At 49.0% G+C, this 27,716-nt stretch overlaps 1 protein-coding gene across 4 annotated transcripts in view; it reads right to left on the bottom strand.

The window, feature by feature from the left end:
- The window catches only part of LOC144729477 (calcium-dependent secretion activator 1-like), a 362,783-nt gene that overhangs the window by 109,952 nt on the left and 225,115 nt on the right, over positions 1–27,716 (bottom strand). For all 4 annotated transcript variants that reach the window (XM_078609805.1, XM_078609804.1, XM_078609802.1 and 1 more), the window contains exon 5: positions 5,842–5,922. In XM_078609805.1, the coding sequence (XP_078465931.1) occupies positions 5,842–5,922 (81 nt within the window). The remainder of the gene's footprint in view (positions 1–5,841; positions 5,923–27,716) is intronic.

Genomic DNA, 27,716 nt, shown 5'->3' with positions numbered 1-27,716 from the left:
CTTCCAAGAATGCATCTCTCCGCACTTCTTCGCGGCAAATTTCAGCCGGCCTTTCCACCGCCTTTGGTGAAAGTCCTAGATTCCGAGCCGTCTGTCATAGTCAGCCTGGCCGGCCTCCGGGCAGTATGACATATTTACTGTTCATCTCTCTGTTTTGTTGGGGATCTCACAGAGATCAGGCTCAACGGACTCAAGTTGATTAAGGAATACTCCCCAGAGGCAATGACAATGACAGGCCTAGCATTAGGCATCGTTTAACACGAAAGTGGCAATTACGTTTTCCCGGAAGAGAAGGCGGAAGGGGAACACGTGGATGGGATTTTGCGATTGTCTGCATTGGCTGCCAAAACGATAGTGAAAGAGGAAAAATTGCTTCTGGCAAAGCGCACGATTGAGTAAATTCTTGATAATTCTTGAAATAGAGCCAGGGAAGAGCATAGCGGATCATTTGCATGCCATGCTGGTCAACTGGGGTGGATATCGCTGTAGTAATGAGGTTCTGCAGAAAAGAAAAATGCAATATTCACGGCTGGTGTCTCAAATGTTAAACCATTCCTGGAATGTCGCTCGCCTTGAACAAAGTGTCTCGACGTCCCGTGCCACCGTGTGCAGCAGCGGAAGAAAAAGGTCATTTGAAGACGCCCATTTTAAGGGGTCGTTTCCATTTCAATGAGCAAAGGAAGATGAACGTGCAGCCCTGTGATGAGTCACTGATGATCCGGATCAATGCCTCCCCACCCAATGCCTTTTCAGTCACAGGTACTCTTTGACCATACTTCACCATTTCTGGTCATTGCTGGATGGTAAGTGGAGGGGGTGGAGTGGGCACTCAGATACCTCCCTGTCACTCCAGTGCTGGATGAAGGCCTTCCTACACCGTTTCGATCACGTGGGCGGGGGTCGCTTGACCATACTTCACCACGCCGCTCGGCGCCCCATCAGCAGCTCGGAGATCACTCGCCGTCGTCGATGCTGTTGTTGTTGTTGTTGTTAGCCGCGGCCAGGAATCGAACTCAGGTTGCCGGGCTCAATGGCACCGTACGCTAACCACGCGGCGACACCACTCACCCTAAAGGTTTCAACGAATCAAATTGCGATGCACAAATTTTTTTAAAACAGAGGGACACTTTGCGAAAGCCACTGACAAACGTTCAATTCAGTTTCAGGTACAGTAGAGAGTACTGAGTGAGGCATTCAGAATGCTTGGAAGAGAGGGAGGTAGCAATGTGAAAGTCACACATGCGCTTTATGGTTTTTTTTATTTAAAAAAAATTCCCTGACCAGCGGACAACTGTTCTCTTGACGACTGGTTAACTTTAATACGCAGCGAAGGATAACAACGGTGGCAATCAAGGGGACGGAACGCGGGCCCTGCGCACGTCCTCGGTGGAGACGGAGCCACAGAATCAGCTGGCGTGCAGCTGCGAGTTGGGAGTTTCGCGCCGCAGGATCGTGAGAGACGGCGACGGCTTGGGAAGGTCCTCGCGCAGCGATGATGATGACGATGATGTTGTTGAGAAATATAATTTTATATGCGCTCACAACCCCTGTAACGAGGCCCCGCAATGAAAAAGAAGTATTCAAATTGCGCTCGACATTTCTGTCACGCACGCTGTGGCGCTTTCCAGCTGCAGTAGTCACCTTCAAACGTGTGGTGGCACTGCAGCATTGCTAAACGACATTAAAACCCACGAACGTTTGATTCATTCGCAGCAGCTGGCAAGTCCGAGAGCAATTTGTTAGAGTCTGATCACTCGCAGAGCGGCCGCCGGTGGGGTCATCACAGCTGGAGTCGCATTCCAGAGGTCGCCGGTTCGATGCACGTGTGCACCTTGAACTTCTTTCCTCCCGTGCGTAGCCAACCGTGCGAATCGGAGGTGCGGGAGAAGGACAACAGACTAAGCACAAAAAGCATTTCTAAAGAAATTACCTTCCGGCGTGGCAGTTAATTCAAATCTCGCTACTTCAGGCACGAGCGAGTTCGGTTTGTAAAAGGCGGTCCCCACCCGGCTCTCCTCCTCCTCCTCTTTACTCCGTCACCATGTCACCATGTCACCATGTCACCATGTCACCATGTCACCATGTCGCCATGTCACCATGTCACCATGTCGCCATGTCGCCATGTCGCCATGTCGCCATGTCACCATGTCACCATGTCGCCATGTCGCCATGTCGCCATGTCGCCATGTCGCCATGTCGCCATGTCGCCATGTCACCATGTCACCATGTCACCATGTCACCAGGTCACCATGTCGCCATGTCGCCATGTCGCCATGTCACCATGTCACCATGTCACCATGTCACCAAGTCACCATGTCACCATGTCGCACGAGGCGAGCATAACTCTCACGTGCTCTCCACCTGTGTCGCTGTCAGATATCTCCCAATTGTTTAGCGAACGCATTAACTTCACATGCGTGACTTACAATTCTTTTTCATGTTACAATACATTTCGTAACACATGGCCGCGCTTTTTTTGTTTTTGGGGAGGGAAAGTGACGGTGTTGTCATGTTTTTTTTTTATCTCGCTCCAAGGTCTACGTCACCGACGCGCTATCAGACGCGGTTCGCGCGCGTAGATGAAAGGTCGCCTTCTATTCAGATCGCAACAAGAGGCAGCAATCTCTTTCGTGAACGGACACTTTTGCCAAAACTCCGGGAGAAGGAGCTCCTCTGTCCCTGTGGGAACCGGGTCGAGTATTTCCCACGAGAGTCTCACCGTCCCAAACAAAGCAAACCTATTCACTCTTCTTCTTCTTTTTAAACCAAACCTTACGTTGTTCGTGGCCACGGGGAGCGGCACGGGATGTAGGAGGATCTTTGCGGTGGGCGACACAATCTGGGGGGGGGGGGGGGGGCTCTCTCCCTGGGCCTTGAAAGAGGCCGAGGAGCCTGGGAACCCAACGTCGCAGCGTCGCAGCGAGATTGCCCACGAGGAGCCGTGGCCTCTGCACGGCACAACGTGAGCGCTGCCAAGAGCAGCAGCAGCGTGGGGAGCGAGTGTCCGTTAATGACTTTCTCATGCCCGTTGTTGTTTGACTGTGACTCCCATTTATAGCTCTTTGCACTCCGTCCGAGATTTATTCTCCATTACTTTCACAAGAATCCCACTGCTGCCACTAAAAGCTTATAATAATAATACAATAACGCTACTTCACGCTTTTGTCACGGCTAGATGAAGACCTGCCTGTCATGGAGAGGGTTTTTTTTAAAACCATACTTCACCGCTCTGGCCGTTGTGGGTTGTTATTGTTGAAGGAGGAGAGCCCAGACACCATTCAGATACGATTCGTCACTAATATTATCCGGAAACAAAATTAAAATAACGTAAGATCGTCCGTTATTTAAATAATAAAACCTTAAATGATGCTCAAAATGCAAATGATAATTTTAAACGTAGCTTTCTCTGTAATGCGTCGAACATTATAACGCTCCGTAGCAAAGCGGCTGGGAAAGTGCCGCACATTTCAAATGTTCCCAATGTTTTTAGTTTTGTATTGCGTTGTCGTACGTGCAAATCACTCATCGGGGAACAACGCACAAGGGGCAAGGCACCCCAATCGGTCAGCTGGCACCAACAATTGCTCAAGTTCTGTGGTTCTCTACATATGAAGACGTCTTCAGCTAATGAATGAGTGTTTAAACACGCGGGAGGAAATAGGAGCTCCCTGAGAAAGCAGATAAAGGTGCAGCCCTGCAATTAGGAGTTCGTGCTGACGAGACGGACTCCTGTTTTACGCTGGCCACACGTCTGGGGAGTGGCGGGGGATGTACCCACGCTGTCCCCCACCGAGCGCGACCTGCCGATCGAGCGACCTGTGGTGTGCTGCCCATTTACCGTTCGTGCCGCGGAAGAGGCGCTTTAAGGAACTCGCACCGGGGGAAATCGAACCGGCGACCTCTGGATTGCAAATCCAGCGTGCTAACGGTTCCACCGCGGTGGGAGCTTCAAAAGCTGTGGAATAATTTGTGCGATTTGACGAAACAGGATGGGCTTGCGATTGCGTTTGCGCACGGGAAGCCTTGATGTGTTTGCATACTCGGCATGATGAATGCATTTTTTATGGGGCAATAAAACGAATGATTGCGGCACAATTCACATTCACAGAGCCGTGCACACCTGGTGTCCTGGCTCAAGTTGGACTTAAACAATAACAAACATCGGATTCGGAAAATTCTCAATTAGGCTCCCTTACGCTTGTTTATAATTAGTCACTGTCTCATCTTGCTTTTAATGCGCGGCAGGCCAATCAATTTAGCCTTGTGATATTGGTGCAAAACGGGCGATGCTTACAAAGCTAGCCGTGGGCTGTGTGGCATGCGCAGTCGAGCAGAAGGGAATGGCGCACTGACGCAGCCCATGTGGGGAGAGATAGAATCTCTTAGCCGTGCCTCAAGGCCAACAGGGAGAGTGCGGACGAGTGCAGAGTGGCCAAAACCATCGGTGTGGATTTCCCTCACGTCTGCTCTCGCCAGGTGGCACTGTGGCAGAGCGGTTAGCCCACAAGCGGGAAGGGCGCAAGTTGAAATCCCGGTCGGAGGGCCGGCTCGACTTCACGTTTAATTTTGCTTGTTTTCTTAAATATATATCGCGTCGTTCGTGCAAATTTGCATCTCGTAATCGCTGAGGAAGCGCAGGCGAGCTTGAAGGCAGCCAGCCAGGCAGAGACCCAAGCTCTGCAGTCCTCTATATATTAAGATTCGATCAGCCCATCAACCTCTATGGGCTCGATAAAATGGGTACAGCTTTGTTGAAAATGAACCAGCGTATCTAAAACGGGACGTGTATAAACTTGCGCTATGCACGTTGCTATTATATATTTTGCTCAAACGTGTTTCCTGTCAGTTTACGCTCTCTGTAACTGTTGGCTTAATTTCACGAGCAGCTAGCTGCGTGTAAACGAGAGCATCCAAGTGCGTAATTATACTCAACGAGATTTCCCAGCCGAAGGGCCGTGATTGGTTGCAGGTACACAGAGTGACACAGCGCGACGTGAATTAGATGTCATAATTCAACTTTGATAATTACATTTCCTACAGAGTATTCCGAAATACCCCCCAAAAAACCACCATTTGCCATCATCACGTCGCACAAAAGCATTAGAAAATTGTAAATCGCCAACGTGCATTTGTCAAGGAGACGCAAAATTGTCCGCACAACACCGGCGTTGCCTGTTCGTGCGCCGTCGTTGATTTAATTTACACGCGTATTTGTGTACCTGGCGCTCTCGTTGATTTAGTTTAGTGACGCTTATAATGTGCGTTATGACAAGAGCCAAAGTTGAAATGGTAACCATATTTCCACTGATTAGATTTGCGCGGCTCACGAGTCTGCACGGAGGTGAGTCCCACCGCTTAGTCGGGGTACGTTAACGTGCACGCGTACATACATACGTGCAAATGTGCCACGAATGCACGCGTGGTGTGCGCACGTGTGCGCACGTGCGTGCGCACACGTGCGGTCGTGTAGCAGTTGGCACGCTGCACTATAAACTCGGCGACCCAAGATCAATTCCCGCTCACGGCCAACACCAGTAACAATTATCTGAACCGATCCTGGGCCTTCCATAGGTGGACTCAGCCTCAAATGAGTACTTGGTGCGGTGTAAACATCACCACTGGGGAGACAAAGGCGGCCGGGCGTGGTTTGGCCACCCACCCCTTCGCGTGCTGTGTTCCGGCCTTCATAGGTGCTACTCGCTAACAGCACTTGCCCCAACAGTTTGTACAGGCTATACTGGGGATCTTTGTCTTTGTACGTGTGTGCATACCACGCGTACGCGTGCGCACAAGCGTGGGTACGCCGGTGTGCGTGCGCGCGTGCCCAGCGAGGACCCCTACCCGTGCCATTTGCTCCGCCATCTGTAGCCGTCCGTCCAGCTCCCGGCGGATCTGTGCCGCCTGCTCGTCAGAGTTGTCGAGCTGCGGGGCAGGAGAACGACGACAACGGAGGGGGGGGGGACCACAAGGTGACAAAGAGACAAGCCACACGCTCGCCGCACAAGCACGGCACGCACACGACACACGAAACACTGGAAGGTCGTGGGTTCGGTCCTGACCCTGATGCCTGTATATTTGGAGTTTGCGTGTCTCTCTTCCTGTGGTCGCGTGGATTTTTTCTCAGGGTCCTCCGGTTATTCTCTCCACATTTAGAATCGACATCACGCGTTTAGAGTACTTGGCCGTGATACATTTCCAGCGCGATAAGCCACTTCGTTGAGCTATCATTTGTGGACAGGTCGCTTCTGAAAAATAACGATATAGCTCAGTGAGGCCTTAGCTGGTGAAATAAAAAAAAAGTTTCGCTTAGGTGTTGCCTTTCCCCCATACCTCCGATTAGCACGGTTGGCTGCATACAGTACGAAAAAAGTTAAACATACATACATCATATAAACCCATACTGGTTACCCGTATTCTTGTACAGGGAAATTGAGTTTGCAGGTCCATACGGCGTACAGCCGTTTCAATACGGGCAAAAAAAAATCATAGAAAAAAAGTGTATTGTTTAACCATTCATCATGTTCTGTGTTTATTGTGCATCCACATATCAAGCAAACAGCAACACCAGCATGCAAGATCACAGACAGTAGCATGATAAGTAGCATCACACATGAAACTGTTTTTTTTATTAGTAACACAAATTTGTCTATTTGTTTGTGTTTTTCCCTTGTGATGATGGCACTTTGTAGGATGAACGTTGAGATTTATAAGGGCACGGGGTGACCAATACGGTCTGAATTGGTCTGTAACAAGGTAGGCACTGATAAGGGGTGACAGGTATGCATAAGCAGCGATGCTCTGCAGTAAATATTATTCTCAATATTTAGCTCAGCCGCTACAAAGCCCTTCTGAGCAACTGTACGAGCAGGCTCAGCTTTGTGTTCGTCGATCCACTGCTGGATGAGGGCCTCCCCACGCCGTACATGTCGTGGACCTTATTTGGCCATTCTTCACCACGCCGGTCAGCGCGAGTTGGAGAAGGCAGGGAGCACATATGTGGGAGCGATATGAGCGTTTGTCCAACGTCATCAATTGGCAGAAATGCGTGGGTTGTGTGCGTTGATGGACGCTGCAACTTACTCCTCGGTGCTCGCTGACTTGCCTTCCAGATTAATGAGACTCAATGAGAGGTCCTGGGCCTCTGCATAATAATGCTATTTTTGCAATATTTTTTGCAATATCGAACACGGAAGATCAGCGAGTGGCGGGTTTTCAATCGTGATCGTGAGCTCTTATAATCGCTCATATATTCGCGAATAATTGTCGACAGCACGTGTTGAAACCCTTCAATGGAGTGAATAACTTCGGCCGAAGCGGCATCTGTGCTTCTCGTGCGCACATTGAACTTGTTTACAAGACAAACCTTACTAATTGGCTGCGTCGGGTGGTGGCGGGTTTAACGACACATTTATATTTACGCGATCTAAACCCCCCCCCCCCAATAATATATTACGGACGTTGAACTTCTTTCGCACCGTACGTGGCCGACCGCGCTAATCGACCGCACGGCCATGGTGGCGCGATTCTCCCCGTCGTCGCCTGCGGTGACATTTCCCGCTCGGTGACATTCCCTGTGAAGAACAACCCTCAGATGGAATAAAAAATTGGAATAAATGGTTTTACAATTGAAATGTGACCCCAACTCCCACACACCCCGCCCCCCCCCCCCTCCTTACATCGGCACACAAACGAAAATCACAGGGTTTAGTTTCAGCTGAAGCTGTTCTGGGCTGAGCTCCAGAAAATAATCGTCCCCCCCTCCACCACCACCTCCGGACAGGTGGAGTGCCTGGGTCTTCACTACTGGACATCTGTGTCAAAGAGCTTTGGAGCTCATCAGATTCCTCCAGTGTAAAATCAAGATTCTGAATGCTCTATTAGCGAGCGCCTCTTCACAACGTCGGGCGGATTTTGTGCAGAGACTGTTGTTTTTTGCGAGATGAAAATCCGCGTACACATACGCGGTACAATTCGATGCAATTTGGATTTATATGGCGTCTACATCCAAGCCAGAGGGAAATCATAGTTGAATTTCAGCAGAACTGTCAACATTTTATCAACCTCCTGTCAAAAAGGTTAATTTGGTTTACATATATATACAGTATATAGACGCAGCTAATGTTGCACAAAATGTACGGAAGACATCGCACGTATAAAAAGTTAAAATTACAAAAGAAAAGAACCCGAGTATTGCGCGAACATAACTATGTATTTTGTCTCGTTGTCGCCACCACCCCGTTTGTATTGTTTGTAATTTTTTGTCAAATTTTTTGCAAATTCTGTTTGCAAAATTTTCCCAAATGGCAATATTATCATGCAATTAGCATGCGATTTGCACACATTATAGATAATCCATTTCACAGAGACAACCTGATGAATGTATCGTAGGCTTAGGAATCGATTTTGATTGATGAATCCTGACATCTTTACATGCCTCTCAATATGCTAATTGTGTACTTGTCTGTATTAGACACTGCGAGTGTAACAATTAATCGATGCACCGATTAACATATATTGCTAAGGTCACGATACAAGCGTTAAATGGAATGTGAGAGAATAAATGTCTTTAAGTTCGTACACAGGACTGTTTGTTGCAGCTGCTAGTGGCCGATATATTCACCATAGTATTAAAAGAAGAATGTAATTGCTACCCTAAATCGAAACAATTAATTGAATATCCAGGGGTGGAAATATGGTGGTGGTGCGCAATTAGCACGGCTGGCTATGTACGGCGTGAAAGAAGTTCAACATACACACCATCCGATTGGGACCTACGGATGAAATGCGCCTTACAAATGTTCATCATTATTATTGTTGATTGCAGCCCTTTAGTTAATAACGTGAGGGTCATGGACGTTGTTTGAAAGAATGGCAGGCACAGCAGTGGGTGGGCCGTCACGCCGCCACCGGAGTCAGCCGTGGCCGGGACTTGAACCCGTGTCGCCGGGTTTCGCTGCGAGCGCGCCGCCGCACCCACACCGCTCCCGACCCGCAAGCGGCGCTGCGCGACGCGGCAAATGAAGCGCTCCTCCTCCCATCGGCGTAATGAGCAGGGCGCGGTTACTCATTGTGCACGGTCAGCCATGGCCGAAGGATTTCACGGGAATTAGCACCTGGGGGGAATCTTGGGGGGGGGGGGGGGGGGTTGGTGGGGCACGGTGGGGAGGTGGCTAAACAGGCGCACCAACTATCAGCTCCTCCGTGAACTGTTGACCCCGCCGACACGGGCGCCATGCAGACGACGACAAAGCGCGTTATTCTCATCCATCATAGTGGAGTTTAATTTATCCCCCAGATACGTGACGAGGTTTAGAGCGCTCCGCGTCCCATTTCCCGGACGCGGATCGATGGAGGACCCTCCGCCATGGCCCAGAAACTGGCTTCTCACGGGGGGGGGGGGGGGGGTGGGGGTACCCGGCCACGAACAACGCAGGTGAGGGTCGCGACGATGGCGCTCCCGACGAGCTGGACTGTTCTCTCGGAGTTACGCGGTGCGAACGTGAGAGGAAAAATTAACGCGGCTGAGAAGCGTTAAAACTAAACTATCCTTATTTTACCAGGTAAGGCCCACTGACCTATATAGCTCTTTTTCAGAAGCGACCTGCCACATATCATAGCCCAACAAAGTGGCTTATCACGTGGACATTTATAGCAGCCAAAATACTCTAAACCCGTCATGTTGATCCTAAAATGTAGAGTGAAAAACTGGAGGAACTGGCGAAAAATCCACGTAGCCAAACTAGACCGGCTGAATGTACGGAGCCATACGGAGCCGTAAGGAGCCATACGGAGCCATATGGAGCCATACGGAGCCATAAGGAGCCGCATGGAGCCGTATGGAGCCGGGCGCAAACTGGCCTGCGCGCTTGGCGTGCCGCAGATGCGCCGACTCATCAACTGCGCCAGATTCTCAAGTTCCCAGGACGCGCACGTCGGATCGTCTGCGTCACGGTCGATTTTGCTTGCTTTGCTACATGCCTTTTACTTGTAACCGAAGGCTGAAGTACAGTAAAACAACTACCATAAATGGTTTGGTGTGAACAGGCCCTAATCCAGCAGTGGATTGGGAAAGGGCTATAGATGAATTTGTAATGACTACATTAACACATCTTTTTAAAAGAAACAAATCGTAATTCTGTGCTAGGGTTCGTAAGAGTTACCAAGCACTACTGATCGGCAACAGATGAACGGTAATACTAATTCAGTCTCCCCACGCCGTGTCAGTCACGGGGGCTGTTTGACCACACTTCACCACGCTGACCAGTGCAAGTCGGTGAAGCGACGTTAGCCATGGTTAGCAATTGAACTCGGGTTGACAGTGCCATGCACCGACATTGCTTCCGCGGAAAATACCGATGACTCTACAGTGACTTCCACGTTTCCACAGCGAGCGCTTATCCGGCCACTGAGCACAAGGAAAAAATCATCCTGAGCTTCTGAAATCGGATGGGATCAGGCTCCAAGAAGCATTGACTGTAAAACAGCAGCTGCCAAAGGCAGGCTTGAAGCCAAACAAAACGTATTCCTGAAAGAAAGAGATGTGTCACGTGACCCCTGGCTGTGTAAATGCCAGAACCTTATCTACAGCGTGTGGACAAAGCAATATGGATGCCGTGTGTATTGTGTTCAAATAACAGTGGGGAAGGCTTGCTATTTCAAAGACATTTAGCCTACCCTTCCATGCTGGGCAAACGCCCATTTTTAATGCTTTCCAACTAAGGTTGAAAGCATTAAGCATTAGATCCATCCATCTGTCTATCCACAGCAGGGGGTCACAATAATTCCCTTGAGGATGGGTTCAATACGAGCGATATTCTGAGCGTAAGTTTGTGTCGCGTGACGGGACTCGCCGTACAGAAAACAGTGCTAACTTGATTGCGCTCAAATTAAATACCGCCGAAGAAAAACGTTCACAAGCGTGGCGAATGCCATGCATATGCATGATTTTTCCACCTTGTTTTATTTAGCGGGATAGCCTATCGCGAAGAGCGGATCACAGCGTGCCCGCAGCTTGCCGCAACAATACTGACGCTCATTTCACAGCGCGGCAACACTCCGAGGCGTTGAGCTGCACTCTCCTATTGACGTCCCATCGCTGTATCCAGCGAAAGTGGATACAGCGCTGACCTTTGGTCATTTGGCCCATTTCTTTCGGCAATATTCGGGTGCTCCACAAATATTTGTTGTGCCTACAAAATCCAAAGAGCCATCGGATTAAAGCTAAGTGAAGAAAGGCATCAATATTTGATGATGATGATGATGATCGTAAAAAAAAACATTTATCAGTCATAGATGTGTAAATAAACACGCGTCCATTCTCACTGTCCCCCTCTGCTGCCCTCTTGCAATCGTGTGACGGGCGACGGACGAAAGCCAGGGTCTCAAAAACCACACGCCTCCGGTCGTACAAATTTGCGGGATGCAGGCCCCCGGCTGCTCGGCGCGCGTGCAGATGGTCTCTGGAATGTCTCCTGAAATACCCCGCGTCAAGCCGCCGCAGCACAGCAGCAGACCCTGGAGGATTCTGCAATTTGCATCTTAGGAAGTAAATAGGGTTGAGGAGGGGGTGGGGAGTGGTTTTGCTTCATCCAATGCATTAGCGTCTGGTGCACAGAGCTGATTGCACACGGGAGGCCTGGGCGGACTTGTGCAGCGTGCACTCACGGGCTACGGCTTCTGCTTGGCTGGGGACCAATTAGCGGCCTCGTGAGAGAGGAGAGACCGCTTCACTTTGCTCACCCGGCAGCAAATCGCTTCACTTTGCTCACCTGGCAACCAATCGCTTCACTTTGCTCACCCGGTGGCCAATCGGTTCACTTTGCTCACCTAGCGGCCAATCGGTTCACTTTGCTCACCTGGCAACCAATCGCTTCACTTTGCTCACCCGGTGGCCAATCGGTTCACTTTGCTCACCTAGCGGCCAATCGGTTCACTTTACTCACCTGGCAGCCAATCGGTTCACTTTGCTCACCCGGCGGCCAATCGGTTCACTTTGCTCACCCGGCAGCCAATCGGTTCACTTTGCTCACCCGGCAGCCAATCGGTTCACTTTGCTCACCCGGCAGCCAATCGGTTCACTTTGCTCACCCGGCAGCCAATCGGTTCACTTTGCTCACCCGGCGGCCAATCGGTTCACTTTGCTCACCCGGCGGCCAATCGCTTCACTTTGCTCACCCGGCGGCCAATCGGTTCACTTTGCTCACCCGGCAGCCAATCGGTTCACTTTGCTCACCCGGCGGCCAATCAGTTCACTTTGCTCACCCGGCAGCCAATCGGTTCACTTTGCTCACCCGGCGGCCAATCGGTTCACTTTGCTCACCCGGCAGCCAATTGGTTCACTTTGCTCACCCGGCAGCTAATCGGTTCACTTTGCTCACCTGGCAGCCAATCGGTTCACTTTGCTCACCCGGCAGCCAATCGGTTCACTTTGCTCACCCGGCAGCCAATCGGTTCACTTTGCTCACCTGGCAGCCAATCGGTTCACTTTGCTCACCTGGCAGCCAATCGGTTCACTTTGCTCACCCGGCAGCCAATCGGTTCACTTTGCTCACCCGGCGGCCAATCGGTTCACTTTGCTCACCCGGCGGCCAATCGGTTCACTTTGCTCACCCGGCAGCCAATCGGTTCACTTTGCTCACCCGGCGGCCAATCGGTTCACTTTGCTCACCCGGCAGCCAATCGGTTCACTTTGCTCACCCGGCGGCCAATCGGTTCACTTTGCTCACCCGGCAGCCAATCGGTTCACTTTGCTCACCCGGCAGCCAATGGGTTCACTTTGCTCACCTGGCAGCCAATCGGTTCACTTTGCTCACCCGGCAGCCAATCGGTTCACTTTGCTCACCTGGCAGCCAATCGGTTCACTTTGCTCACCCGGCAGCCAATCGGTTCACTTTGCTCACCTGGCGGCCAATCGGTTCACTTTGCTCACCCGGCAGCCAATCGGTTCACTTTGCTCACCTGGCAGCCAATCGGTTCACTTTGCTCACCCAACTGCCAATCGGTTCACTTTGCTCACCCGGCAGCCAATCGGTTCACTTTGCTCACCCGGCAGCCAATCGGTTCACTTTGCTCACCCGGCAGCCAATCGGTTCACTTTGCTCACCCAACTGCCAATCGGTTCACTTTGCTCACCCGGCAGCCAATCGGTTCACTTTGCTCACCTGGCAGCCAATCGGTTCACTTTGCTCACCCGGCAGCCAATCGGTTCACTTTGCTCACCCGGCAGCCAATCGGTTCACTTTGCTCACCTGGCAGCCAATCGGTTCACTTTGCTCACCCGGCAGCCAATCGGTTCACTTTGCTCACCCGGCAGCCAATCGGTTCACTTTGCTCACCCGGCAGCCAATCGGTTCACTTTGCTCACCCGGTGGCCAATCGGTTCACTTTGCTCACCTAGCGGCCAATCGGTTCACTTTACTCACCTGGCAGCCAATCGGTTCACTTTGCTCACCCGGCGGCCAATCGGTTCACTTTGCTCACCCGGCAGCCAATCGGTTCACTTTGCTCACCCGGCAGCCAATCGGTTCACTTTGCTCACCCGGCAGCCAATCGGTTCACTTTGCTCACCCGGCAGCCAATCGGTTCACTTTGCTCACCCGGCAGCCAATCGGTTCACTTTGCTCACCCGGCGGCCAATCGCTTCACTTTGCTCACCCGGCGGCCAATCGGTTCACTTTGCTCACCCGGCGGCCAATCGGTTCACTTTGCTCACCCGGCGGCCAATCAGTTCACTTTGCTCACCCGGCAGCCAATCGGTTCACTTTGCTCACCCGGCGGCCAATCGGTTCACTTTGCTCACCCGGCAGCCAATTGGTTCACTTTGCTCACCCGGCAGCTAATCGGTTCACTTTGCTCACCTGGCAGCCAATCGGTTCACTTTGCTCACCCGGCAGCCAATCGGTTCACTTTGCTCACCCGGCAGCCAATCGGTTCACTTTGCTCACCTGGCAGCCAATCGGTTCACTTTGCTCACCTGGCAGCCAATCGGTTCACTTTGCTCACCCGGCAGCCAATCGGTTCACTTTGCTCACCCGGCGGCCAATCGGTTCACTTTGCTCACCCGGCGGCCAATCGGTTCACTTTGCTCACCCGGCAGCCAATCGGTTCACTTTGCTCACCCGGCGGCCAATCGGTTCACTTTGCTCACCCGGCAGCCAATCGGTTCACTTTGCTCACCCGGCGGCCAATCGGTTCACTTTGCTCACCCGGCGGCCAATCGGTTCACTTTGCTCACCTGGCAGCCAATCGGTTCACTTTGCTCACCCGGCAGCCAATCGGTTCACTTTGCTCACCTGGCAGCCAATCGGTTCACTTTGCTCACCCGGCAGCCAATCGGTTCACTTTGCTCACCTGGCGGCCAATCGGTTCACTTTGCTCACCCGGCAGCCAATCGGTTCACTTTGCTCACCTGGCAGCCAATCGGTTCACTTTGCTCACCCAACTGCCAATCGGTTCACTTTGCTCACCCGGCAGCCAATCGGTTCACTTTGCTCACCCGGCAGCCAATCGGTTCACTTTGCTCACCCGGCAGCCAATCGGTTCACTTTGCTCACCCAACTGCCAATCGGTTCACTTTGCTCACCCGGCAGCCAATCGGTTCACTTTGCTCACCTGGCAGCCAATCGGTTCACTTTGCTCACCCGGCAGCCAATCGGTTCACTTTGCTCACCCGGCAGCCAATCGGTTCACTTTGCTCACCTGGCAGCCAATCGGTTCACTTTGCTCACCCGGCAGCCAATCGGTTCACTTTGCTCACCCGGCAGCCAATCGGTTCACTTTGCTCACCCGGCAGCCAATCGGTTCACTTTGCTCACCCGGCGGCCAATCGGTTCACTTTGCTCACCCGGCGGCCAATCGGTTCACTTTGCTCACCCGGCAGCCAATCGGTTCACTTTGCTCACCCGGCAGCCAATCGGTTCACTTTGCTCACCCGGCGGCCAATCGGTTCACTTTGCTCACCCGGCAGCCAATCGGTTCACTTTGCTCACCCGGCGGCCAATCGGTTCACTTTGCTCACCCGGCAGCCAATCGGTTCACTTTGCTCACCCGGCGGCCAATCGGTTCACTTTGCTCACCCGGCAGCCAATCGGTTCACTTTGCTCACCTGGCGGCCAATCGGTTCACTTTGCTCACCCGGCGGCCAATCAGTTCACTTTGCTCACCTGGCAGCCAATCGGTTCACATGCAGAAGCTACTGGAGCTTAATTCTTTAACTCCAGATTGAAAACTCACTTCTTTAGAACTGCTTTTTGTGTTTAGTTTGTTGTCCTTCTCCCGTACCTCCGAGTAGCACGGTTGGACCAGCGATGTGAGGCGTGCATCATTTTGCTTCAGAGTCGGTATGAATAGATGCGCCGTTAAACTCCTAATAGCGGTGGCGGTGCCGCGAGATGTTCTGTATTAACCCACGGACTTCAGCACCAGTTTGTGGAAGATCAAGAGTGGTGGTCGTCAAATGGAGAAACTGTCCCTGAATATCGGAATGTGGAATTTCCACCACTTGTTCGGCGGCCCCCAGCGAAGATGAGCGGTGGCTGATGATCGCTTCAACGTGGGGACACGGAGGCTCTTTTAACTGTCGCCCCAATACCTGCCAATTCTGTTTCCCCCCAGGAGGTGCAGGACCTGTGTTTGTCATCTCATCTGATCCATGACACCTGCTAAGGCACGGTGGCCCACAGGCTCGCATGAAGACGACGATTGAACTCACGTCTAGAAGAGAGAATGCCCCCCCCCCCCGCCGACGGAACAGCCGATGCCACGTACTTGCCGTCACCCGACACAGACAGCAAAAAGGTATTTTTAGCCGATGCTGTGATGGGATATGTTCCTTGACGTTACACGTCCGCGCGCAATACCCGCATAGCTCTGTGCACACTCGGGGTCACCCTGCATCCCAGTTACCAGGAGATTGCCTATTTCACACAGGATCCACCGCATTACATCCTAGACGGTCGGCAGTCGCTCTGCGCACACACCTGTTGGGCATTTACCCGGAATAATTGGGTGCATTTGTTTGGCAAGCCCGGCCGTGCAATCTGAAATCCCTATCAGCCGGCGTAATATTGCCGGGCAAAGAAATAAAATGCGTACGTAGCGTCGCGTCAGTCTGCCACTCGCTCCGACCGTGACTTTACCCGCCAGACCACCTGCCGGGGGTACAGGCGCGTGGGTTCCAACGTTTAAACGTGGACCGTGGCGGCCGGTGGGTTAATGTACGTGGGGCGTTGAAGCCCATGGGGGGCTGGGGGGAAGGGGGGAGAAGGGGGAGGAGGAGGAGCGCGGCGCCAACACTTCACTGCATAGTGACGCACTCGAGCGCGGCGCGCCAGCCGCTCGTTGCAGAGATTTCGCTATTGGAGCCCCACGGCCGCCCTGCTAAATGCTGCGGGTGTGGAATCGCACAGTCGTCGGCTAGGCAGTCGACATTGACGATCCCATGAGGTCTATTCGAAAAAGAGTAGGACACGTGCGCCGGCATCGTCGTCCACATCTGGAAAATTACCCGCAAATTACTCAATTGGGATAATACGCAGCAATCATCGCTCCCTCCTACTGTGAAACTACCTGAAGCTCTGTCTGTGTAACCTCGTGCCTTCGTAACGCCCTTGCGCTAAAATAATCGTGCAAATGTACTCACCAAATGATTTATATGTTTGCTATCACGAGCAGGCAAGAATTGCTACGTTTTTATTTTTAATTTGCTATTGGTATGTTCAGTCGTCGGGCCCGCTCCCATCAGCCGCTGGTAACGAGCCACCACTGAATGTGGAAAGAAGCGAGTCTCATCGCAGAGAGAACCGCAGAGCGCGGGCGGGTTTAACCGCAAAGCGCGTGCGGGTTTAACCGCGGCACGCTGCAGGGATGAACGCAAAGTGTAAACAAAAACGGCGGCAGACGGCGTGGAACTCCACGACACCGCCCTGGGGAGGCGGCGGGCAACTGGTGCCAGCCTCCCGGGTAACAGCAGCAAGCCGTGCGTGCGATCGTGCACCCGGGCTGCGTTCGCCAGCGCATGCCTCCACGTCTCTGGGTTTCTGTTAGTTGCTCCCACAGGCACACACTACGTATAGTACTCACCACTACCTGTGGTTATGTTTTATAGAGATAGATATACATACACCCAAACTGCGTCTGTATCTCACACAGCTCATCAAGCACATGAAAGCCTATCTCTGAAAATTGCTTGATGGAATGGTAGCTGATGCCTTTGTTCTTCCTCTGAGAATGTGAAATTGCCAACACGCGCAGCTGTTGAGCCATTTGATATTATTCAAGCGGAGCTCTTCATCCAAAGCGCCGGCAAACAACCTGGCGTTTGAGAAGACGCCGCCTCGCCTCGCCCCACTCCCAACGCTCGCCGTCCCCGTCGCGCACGCGTAGCGCAACGGCGGGGTCCACGCAGAGAGCAACTTGTCAGGTACAAGAGAACAAAACAAAAAACAATCCGGCCTGCTCGCTTCACCAGTTCGACGTTGGCCAGTATGAGAAGCCATCTGCTCCCCCCCATATTCACAAAACGGTGCCCCGTATGCTCGTTAGCAACACGCCGACGCTGCTGCGAGCCGCCTTCTACGCACAGCGATCGTTTGCTTAGCGTCGTCGGGACAATGTTGTGCAAACCTGTAACCTCTTTGTAAATAGTCCCGTTAAAACAAAAGCAGCGGGCTTCAAATTTAGCAAGCTGCGCACGAGACAATGCAGCGAAGCCGGGCATCCATGATCTAATCTGGGAACAGAATGAATGGGGTGATTAATGGTCGCACTCCAAGCCTTGCACATCGGTGGGCGGAGGGTTTACGCGTGCCGATTTAACTGCTCATGCGGGCAGAAAGAAATATCATTATCAAACGCGCCAAATTGATTACCGGTGTAAGTCACGTCCAGGACCTTTTTTTCCCCCACTCCCAAAAACTTCATAGCAAGGGACATTAGCGCTGAAGAGTGGAGCACTTTGCTCCTGGCGATGGTCCCAAATGGGGCATTATTCGGGGGCGCAGCCACCATCAAGCGGAGTATATGATTATATTAGGGCAGCAGACGTAACTTAGCGTGGCCCTCATGCTTTGAGAAGAGACTGAATGGTCGGTTGCTCAGGGAGTGCATTCGTACATTCTATGGCGAGCGTGTCTGGTTGTTGGAAGCGCACAACTCACGGGTCAGAAGGAAGGTTGTGGGTTCAAATGTCAGTGAGGGGTCAACTCAGGACACCAGCTCTCTGTGGTCAACCATGGCTGTCTAAAGGGAAGACTGCCCTTGGTTCACTTATTGTGTTTTTGGTTTTCAGGCAGCGTTGCTCAATAATAATGATAATGGAGTACATTTGGTAAATTCGCACCTTTATTTTTACACGAAGGCATTATGTTTCACACACGCAGGGTGCAGCAGTTTCACAGTTGCTATGTGTAATCCAAATCGAGTAATTTGCAGGTCATGTCTGGATCATGACACCTGCACACGAAGGCCTGCTCGTTTCGAGAGGCAGGGGATCTTTAAACGTCCACCGTAAAAGCAAGCGGTTCCGTAGCGTGCCGTGGATAATTCACCCGGGGTAATAACCCGGGCGGCCCGCCAAAGTAGAACCACGAACCGCTGCAGTGAGCGTCGGTGCCGCCCTGTTTCTGCCGATCCCTCCGGCGGTTAAGCACAACGTGTCAACGTCTCGTCCACGAAGCGTCGTGGGCACGACTGAGCGCTTGCCGCCTGAACGCTCGTCCGTCGCAAAAAATGCAGGCGCCCTGGCAGCGCGACTATCGAACCGTCGCCGAGTGGGGTTCGACGTTCAGCAAATTAATTGGTTGTTGTTGTGGTTGCTGTTGTGGTGGTTGTTGTTGTGGTTGTTGTGGTTATGGTTGTTGTTGTGGTTGCTGTTGTGGTGGTTGTTGTTGTGGTTGTTGTGGTTATGGTTGCTGTTGTGGTTGCTGTTGTTGTTGTGGTAGCTGTTGTTGTGGTTGCTGTTGTTGTGGTTGCTGTTGTTGCGTCCACCACCAGATTTGTTTTAAATCACTGGTGCATCAGTTGCAGAGGCAGGAAATTGTCCGATGCACATCAGATTAGGAAAATGAATGGCATAAGTAATTGCTCTGATTTCCCTTAATTGTGCGTTTATAGCTGCATACATTACTGAGGCAACCATGAACACAGTTCACGTGGCGCATTGGTGATGTGGCGCGCATGCACGGCTCCAGCGAGAGAGTTGTTGCTGCATTGTCGATCTGGACACATCCACATCAAGACGACAGCCATCTCGGTACAATCACACGCGCCTGTGCTGCTCCAGAAGAGATATTTCAAAACTGATTTAATAATTCATACGATTCCAGGATATGCTTTATTTAGCATGGCAGGAAACGGTGAATATTTTTGCCGTGGGCAATTAAACACCGACATTCTACGTCTTACCAAAACGAAAGAAAAGTCACGTGTTTCCATGCCCTTATTTGCCATTGGGTGGCTTTAATCTGTTTGCCGCCCTGGGCCAGTGGTGGAAATTCCACGTGCCCATGGACGAGGCTTAGAGGGGCCAGACTCGACACTGGCATCAGCCGGCTAGAGGGCCCGACCTCGCTTTTATAGCTTTATTTTGGTGATTTCGAAAACGTTTTGGTTTAGCCATATGTGTTTGTTGTAGTACAGAGTTAGACTGATAACTTTAATATAAATTGTCTTATGGTTGTTATTGTTTTACTTGCATCCCACTGGGATTTTTGCACACAGTGTTGATATACGGTGCTTTTTCTAGAAGACTCTGCTGTTTTTTTCCTGGATTTTTCTGTTTGCGTGTAGTCACTTTAAGATGTTTCTTGTTCATGTTTTTTGTTGGTTGCAGTTGCACCCGATTCAAGAGCCGCACGTCTCACAGGGCTATATGAGCCGTTCTCAAAACTCAAATATTCCGGGCCCTGGACTCGGCCTGGCCTTGTGGCCGCCAGCCACCCAACGTGGCCTCCGCCCACAGACAGTCTCACTATGAAAAAAAACACATCGCACGAGACACGAGGCTTCAAGGCTCCGGCAAAGGGGTCGTCCATAAATGACGTCACGCGATTTTGGACGATTTTTTACCCCCGCCCTCGTCACACGGCATCACAAAAAGTCAGACCCCCCCCCCTCAAATATGACGTCACAAAGCTCTGCCCCCACCCCCCCAAATCATATTTCCAATTAGAAAATAAAACATGCTTCAAATCGATGTCATTGTAGTGCGTATTTAATGTGGCGATGCACTCTGATGTTGTAGGAGTGTTGTTATAACAATTAGTGTTGTTATAACAATTCTATATTTATTTAAAGTTGCGCATTTTGATGTGACGTCACCATTCTCAAACCCCATCCTCCCTGTCACACATCGTCACAAAAATCTGCCCCCCCCCCCGCCCTAGGTGCGTGACGTCATTTATGGACGGCCCCAAATGCGGTGTGTGTCGAAGTATAGCGCGCGTAGCGTTAACGTAATATTGGGCAGATGTAGGAAGATTAATAATGCATTATTTGGTGAGCGAGAGCGTGCTATTGTTTTTCGCCCAGGGGGCTCAACAGATTAAACAAAAAGTAACGGAGAAAAGTGTAACCGTAGAGTAGGTATGTCTCACACACACACACACGAACATACCAATACCTGCCACAATTGCACGCGTAGATGCCCAAAGACAATGCTACGGTACCTTATTCAGTTGGCATGCAAACATCACTTCCCAAATAATAATATCGATCCCGATTCGTCAGCGCACGGTGCACGCAATGGATGATTGCTCGAATGTGGTACGGCGTGACTTCCCGCCGTCCCTGCAGCCACTCGAGGCGCTGATATTCACTGCAACACAGTCTAGAATTTAAAAAAAGGATTTTAACCGCGATTCAATTAATGAACAACGGCAGGGGTTAAAACCCGTTTCACCCATACTATTCAGTCGGCATAGACTCATGGATTAATATAAATAATTTTGATTGTTGATACACGCATCGTCAATTTAGTTATGAACAACGTATTCAAATGATATGAAAACAATATGCTAATGAGCTATTTAGGCTAAGACATAAGACAAAATGGAATACAAACGAGATGGTAAAAAAGAGAAAATAAATAATTGATTATTCAATTGAATTGCGACCCAGGATCACAACTATTATGTAGCCTTATATACTACTGTTGATGCAGTGATGTTCGTGAGCACCTATTAAGACAAAGCGCATGAAGGAACAGAATGGCCACTGTATCTTCGGTGGAATATGGCACCAGCTCTTCATTTGAGATTGCGTAAAGAGGCCCAGACCAGATTTAGGATACAAAATGTAATTGGCAGTGCGCGAGGTACAAAATCAAACCGGCATCACCAACATCGTATCGGACATTGGCTTACATACTACACAACCCGCTCCACCCAACAGAAAAAAGAACTTGCAGACAAATCTTTTACTTTTAAGTGCCATCTGCATTCCACAGGCGTATCCTGCCGAAATAAGTGCATGACGCCTTTGCTCAAACTTAATGCAGTGACTTTCAAATCCAGACTCCGGTCATAATTGGTGACCGCGTCTCCATCGTTGGCGCTCGATGACAGACCGGGCACTCAGCGTGTTGGCCTCTTGCAGCAGACTCTGCTTCAAGGTCACCGTCACAGACACTTCAACTCTTTGCAGGAAAGGAGGTCTTGTGTACAATTGGGCTTTGAAGGCGAGCGGCGGGGTCCAGATGGCCTTCAAAGCAAGCTGCTGCGGCGCTCGTTAACGCGTGCCATTTGGCCGCATCGCCGTTCGGCCCCTTTCTGGATTTTCCGCATCTCACGACCGAACATCTCGTGCCAGCAGCAGCAGCAGAAGCTCCCATGGCAAGGCACGGGACTGCCAGAGACGGCGTGTGAAACTTTACAAGGCGGGCCCAGCGCTTTTCCCAGCCTCGGCCTCACCCAGAGAGCCACAATCAGATTGTAAATTGATAGAGGGCCCCCCTTGGAAGGGGATTCTGATGGCAGTTTGTGTGAATGGAAGACCTGCAGCGAGATGCCATTTCTGTTCGTTTAGCTGGAACCCAATCCCATAATAGTATGCACCCAGTACACAGAGTGACCCGATGATAATTTATCTTCCTCTGGCTCCCAGCGGAAGCTGAATGCGGTTAAATATTTATAACGTGCCTTCTGTTTTTCGAGTAATGTTTGGCGTCTGTATAATTAGGTTAATTAAAACCAGCTAGATTTTTTTGGGGGGGTTTAAAGATTACATTTTTATGGATTACAATGTTTATAAATTCAAAACACAATACAATACTGACAATTTTATTTTTGTACAAAAAATAATTACGTCTTTCCATATTAAATAAAAGAGTGGCTTTTTCTTCTTTATGATGTCATTTTATCATTTAAATATTTAAGGTGTTTTGCTCTATTTTATGTTATGTGTATAATTTAATTAACTTTTTTAATGTAAGAAGCACGCTTCACAAATATACACGATTTACATTTAATACAATGTAACAAAACTGTATATTACTATTTCGATTTAAAGCTTTCGTGACTGCAGGGATTCATATTCTTGGTTCTTTCGGTAAAGTAACGTAGAAGGGAAATAATATTGTTTTATTTGTATTTGTGTTATTTTATTATTTCCCTTCTACGTGACTTTACCGAAAGAACCAAGAATACGTAAATTACTACTTGAGCGCATTCAGACAAATGCAATTTAGTTTCAGAATTCACACGGGAGCAAAAACATAACAAATGTTGATAACTTGGAAAATGTGGCCATCAGATTAGAAATGCAAAACATAATTAAGAAATAAGGTTTCAAAAGTATTATGTTCAGCTCTTTTGTCAATCCAGAATTAGGATGTTATGAAGGCCTTTCTACATCGTGTCGGTTACGGGGGTTGTTTGACCATACTTCACCACGCTGGTCAGAGCGGGTTGGTGAATGGGGAGCCCACGGCCGGTCCATACATCGCTCGCCACTGATGGTAGCTGCGGAGGGTTTCCAAACTCAGGTCGCTGAGTTCACGCGCACCAACCTCTGCACCGCCGCTCCATCCCATAAATAAGGTAATTGATGTAGATTAGTAATAGGGGTGAATGCTTTACAAATTACACACTCGCAAGCGTCGCTTTGATATTCAATAGCGTAACCGATAAATCAATGGGCTCATTCACTTTAAATAGCCAGTGTCTCGCCGTTCAACCAAGCAATGGGCATGCCCCGTTTCTTGTCCGGAAGCCCAGGAGTCGGTCTGTCCACTCTGCCACGGCTGAGTAGGCACAGACAATGAGTAAGTGCACGTCGTTAGGATCATCATGGGACCTCCTTTGCCAGTGCCAAAATATGAGAATAGGGTTTCCCCTTTTTTCTGGCAACAAAGCAGGTGTTAAGATGTTAAAACACCAAACTGAAACCTTTTACAAGGAATCATGTCTGCATTAACTACATATACTGCAGGGTTTTGGTAGTACATGTTGTTTATGTCATTTATTGTGAAAATTCCGTCACAGTTCCTATGATCACTGTTTCGTTGCTTTCATGGCTTTATTTTGGTGATTTTGAAAAGTGTATTGGTTTAGCCATGTTTGTTTGTTGTAGTACGGAGTTAGAATGATGGCCTTAATCTAAGTTGTCTTGTGGTTGTTGCTGTTGTTGTTTGACTTGCATCCCACTGGGATTTTTGCACACAGCGTTGGTGTACGGTGTTTTTTCTGCAATATTTTGCTGTCTTTTCTTGGATTTTCTGTTTGCACTCAGTCACATATTCACTTTAAGATGTTTTCTTGTTCATGTTTTTTTTGCAGTTGCACCCGATTCAAGAGCCGAATGGCTCACAGGGCTATACCTAATAAATGAACTTGAATTTGAATATACTAGTGGTCAGAATACAAACAAAAAACATACTCTGATAATTATATATGCATTGTCCTTGAAACTGATTGGTCGATACCAGAGACAGCTGTCTGTTTTGTTGCCAGAAAAACGGGGAAAACCTCTTCTCACGTCGTTAGTACTTTGAGAAAAGGGCTTAAAAAATATATTTAACAGCATTGAGCGAGAATCAAAGACCCTGGGAGGGAATCCAGGCAACACCGCCCGGTGATTAATACCGGGGGATCTCAAGTGTGGCGAGGGTGAAACCTCACAAAAGCCCATCATATTTACATTTGGGGTTATCGCTCAGATTCAGAACACTCCATAAATGTTTGTTTGAATGGCCGTGATAATATAATGCCGGGTCCAACATCTGAGCGGGTATGAAAAATAAGAATAGGTTTAAACCTTTCTGGCAATAAAATACATGTTATGTTAAGATGTTCAAACACCAAATAGAAAGCTTTTGCAAGGAATAAAGTCTGCACTAACCACACACGGTACTTATGGTGAGCATGCAAACAAACACGCTCTATGAATATATGCATTGTCTTTGAAACTGTCTGGTGTATTGCCAGAAATGGTAAAAAAAAAAACGAATCTATTTTTCATACTTTGATGCTGCCAAAAAAGAAATGTCCCATTGATCTGAGCGACTGTGCGAAGCTATGCAACCAAGATGGCCGGTGTGGGCGTGGCTTCAGTGTATTAGCCACGTCATTCACAGCATAGCCCCCACCCCCTTCCTGGATCTCCCCACCACGTGACGACTGTAACGGCCAATCAATTAAGTCGCAAACAAATCGTTGGGGCAGGGTGCCGCTGGAAAGCAGGAAGAGTTTTATCTCGACGGGTGAACAACCGGTTGTGCCAACTGCTCACAACTCGTTGCAGAGATGTTCACACACACACACACAGGGACTCCTCTACTTACGAACATTCGACTTACGCACTTACAGAGATTCGAACAAGCCTGTCCGTATGTCCAGTTGCCTGTTCGGACGGAGAGTCGTAAGTTAACCGCTGCGGAATAGATGGCGGCGCTTGTTCGGTATCAATCACCGGCTTGTTTTGAGTCTCAGGACTCAAACACTGAAAGGTTTACTCAGTGTTGGCAGCTGCCTGTTTACAAGTTGATTTATGAAGAGAAGGAGAGAGCAACTGTGCAGACATCTCTTGGTAAGTTTTTCAAGAGTGTAGGAAGGAAACATGAGCATCTACATCTGCAGAACATGAAGAACCAGTAGCATCTACATCTGCAGAACATGAGGAACCAGTGGCATCTACATCTGCAGAACATGACGAACCAGTGGTATCTACATCTACAGGAGAGTATACAGCTTTTAAAGCCATTCCTAGTGTTTAGTGTACGTACCGTACAACACGTTTGGAATCGACAGGAGTAAAGTTGGACTTACGAACAAATCGACTGACGAACAGACCTATCGAACCCCAATCGTTTGTAAGTAGACGACTCCCTGTATGTATTGTCATTTTGGTGACCCGGGCCACTCTATCCTGACCTCTTGAATTGTCACCTGGTTAAACATAATAAACTTGAAGTGTAACTTCAGTTGCATGTAATCAAGTTGCATGCAACTGATCGCTCAGGCATTGAGCCCAGTGCCGGATTAAACGAGTGCGGGGCCTGTAGCATATGTTATAAAGGGGCCCTAAATAAAATAAAAACACGTAAATATTAAAACACACACATTTTTTACTTGCATAGTAAAGTAATTGTATTTTTCCCTTTTTGTTATACAGCCAGATAATACGACAAATCGATAACCTTAAACACCCAGTCGTTCATAAAAGTTTAAGGCAGTATAGTACTATAGTAATAGAGCAAGTGCAGAATCACTGAACCGGAATTGATAGCTTGAAAGCATTTAGCGCGGGGCCCTTGAAAGTACGGGGCCCGTAGCATACATAGCTACTTTAGCTCCTGGGATAATCCGGCTGATTGAGCCTGCTTCAGGGTGCGTGGATGCACGGTGAATGAGAGGAGCTGAGAAGCAGATCTGCAATGTTGTAAAGTCTTGCAGAAGCCATTCTCTGACACGGCGTGTTGATGCACAGCTCTGCACGAGAGATCATTTCAATGAGAAATCCCCTTGTCTTGTGCGATGTTGCCCACAGCACGAATGGCCGATGCTTTTGGACAAAGTAACGTTCAACAATGCGAGGTCGTTCATGCGTCGTTTTCTCTTTCAAATACAAAGTTTCTCACCCTTGTATGTTTTCTATAGTCAGCGAGGATTTATTTTCTCAAAAGATCAACTCACTCGGGCAGAGGAAGAAGACAAAGTTCGAAAGTTAAATTTTAAACAATGATTTGTGTAAATTTCAGTACTGCACTGTACACTTAACACTTTGATACTTTTCCAACATGTTATAGTGTAAAAAAATGGTTTATACGTTGCTTTGAAAATAAAAAAAATTCCTTAATGTTATTTTCAATTAATTTCTTACAGTAATTTAGATTTGTACGATTGCAGTACCTTAAGGGTTCTAGGCTTCATCGTTCAGAATTGAAGCCCTAAGGCCTCGAACCCTGTGCAGGACCTATTATGTAATTTTCGAGAAACAATTAAGATTTCCATTATTATTTCGGATAAACTATTATTTCAATTATTGTATTGGAGAAATAATAATACATTTCGATTTAAAGCTTTCGTGACTGCATGGATTCATATTCTTGGTTCTTTCGGTAAAGTCACGTAGAAGGGAAATAATAAAATAATGAAAATAAAACATAATAAGATAAAATTCTCACGACGTTTCGGCCACAACGCAAGCAGCCGTCCTCAGCGTCTTTCCGACAGCCCTGTTCTTCACCTGAGGACGGCTGCTTACATTGTGGCTGAAACGTCGTGAGAATTTTATCTTATTATGTTTTCTTTTTATTATTTTATTATTTCCCTTCTACGTTACTTTACCGAAAGAACCAAGAATAGAAATTCATAATTGTTATAATTTCAGTGAAAACTCTTTGTGAGATATTGTTTGTAGTGGGCAGTGCTGCAACTCTACTGACATTCTTTCCGACAACATAATTTGGAAAATTATGATTATTGCAATGCAGTTCTGCAATGCATTAGCGCGGTAATAATAATGCCAGGTTTTATTGTGCTGAAACATGCTGAAATTGCATTACTAATTGTAAGAGTCATAACCGTAATTTATAAAGACTCCTGAATTGAAAACACATTTGTATGCAAGCAGTGCATGACTTATGTGCGGTGCAGGTGTAGATCTTATACACTTGCCTGCACACATGGCCCTATCTTCCAGCAGTACTCCCTAATCTCTCCTGGTTATTGGGCAATCAATTATAATTTGGGAGAAAAAAAAGCAATTAAAAAAATGTGTCTGCTTGCTAGGAAGAATTGGCATGGGCCACACTGACCCTGACAATTACAGGAGTTACATCTTGCCACTTGGGTGGTATACTCATACCTCAGTACTCAAGCCCTGGTGTGTGTATATATATGTAACAATTACTTAGGCACATTGGTAGGTTGCTTCCGATTAAGTTAATCTTTCCAAAACCACTCAAACCAGGTCTCGTCCACCTCTCTATTTCATCACTCTGAGTCTGGGCCCGTAAGCAGAAAGGCGGGCATTCAAAACGGAACAAAAGCTAAAAATCGTGGGGAAGTTCCATGCATGGAATTACATCGAGGGCTAGAAACGGAAACACAATTGCATGCACTCGTGTGCAGGAGCCAGATGGGTCGTCGCGTTGCAGGACTGTGAGAGATACAGCCAGCCAGCAGTGGATAGGCCACGGCTGGCGAGAATGACGACGAATATCCCAGTCCAAAATGGTGAGACACGCACGGATCGCCCGGACAGGATCAGAGCGCTGATCC

Source organism: Lampetra planeri, chromosome 32, assembly GCF_965212315.1.
Source record: "Lampetra planeri chromosome 32, kcLamPlan1.2.h2, whole genome shotgun sequence".
Lineage (NCBI taxonomy): Eukaryota > Metazoa > Chordata > Hyperoartia > Petromyzontiformes > Petromyzontidae > Lampetra > Lampetra planeri.
This window is presented reverse-complemented; position numbering and strand designations above follow the sequence as displayed.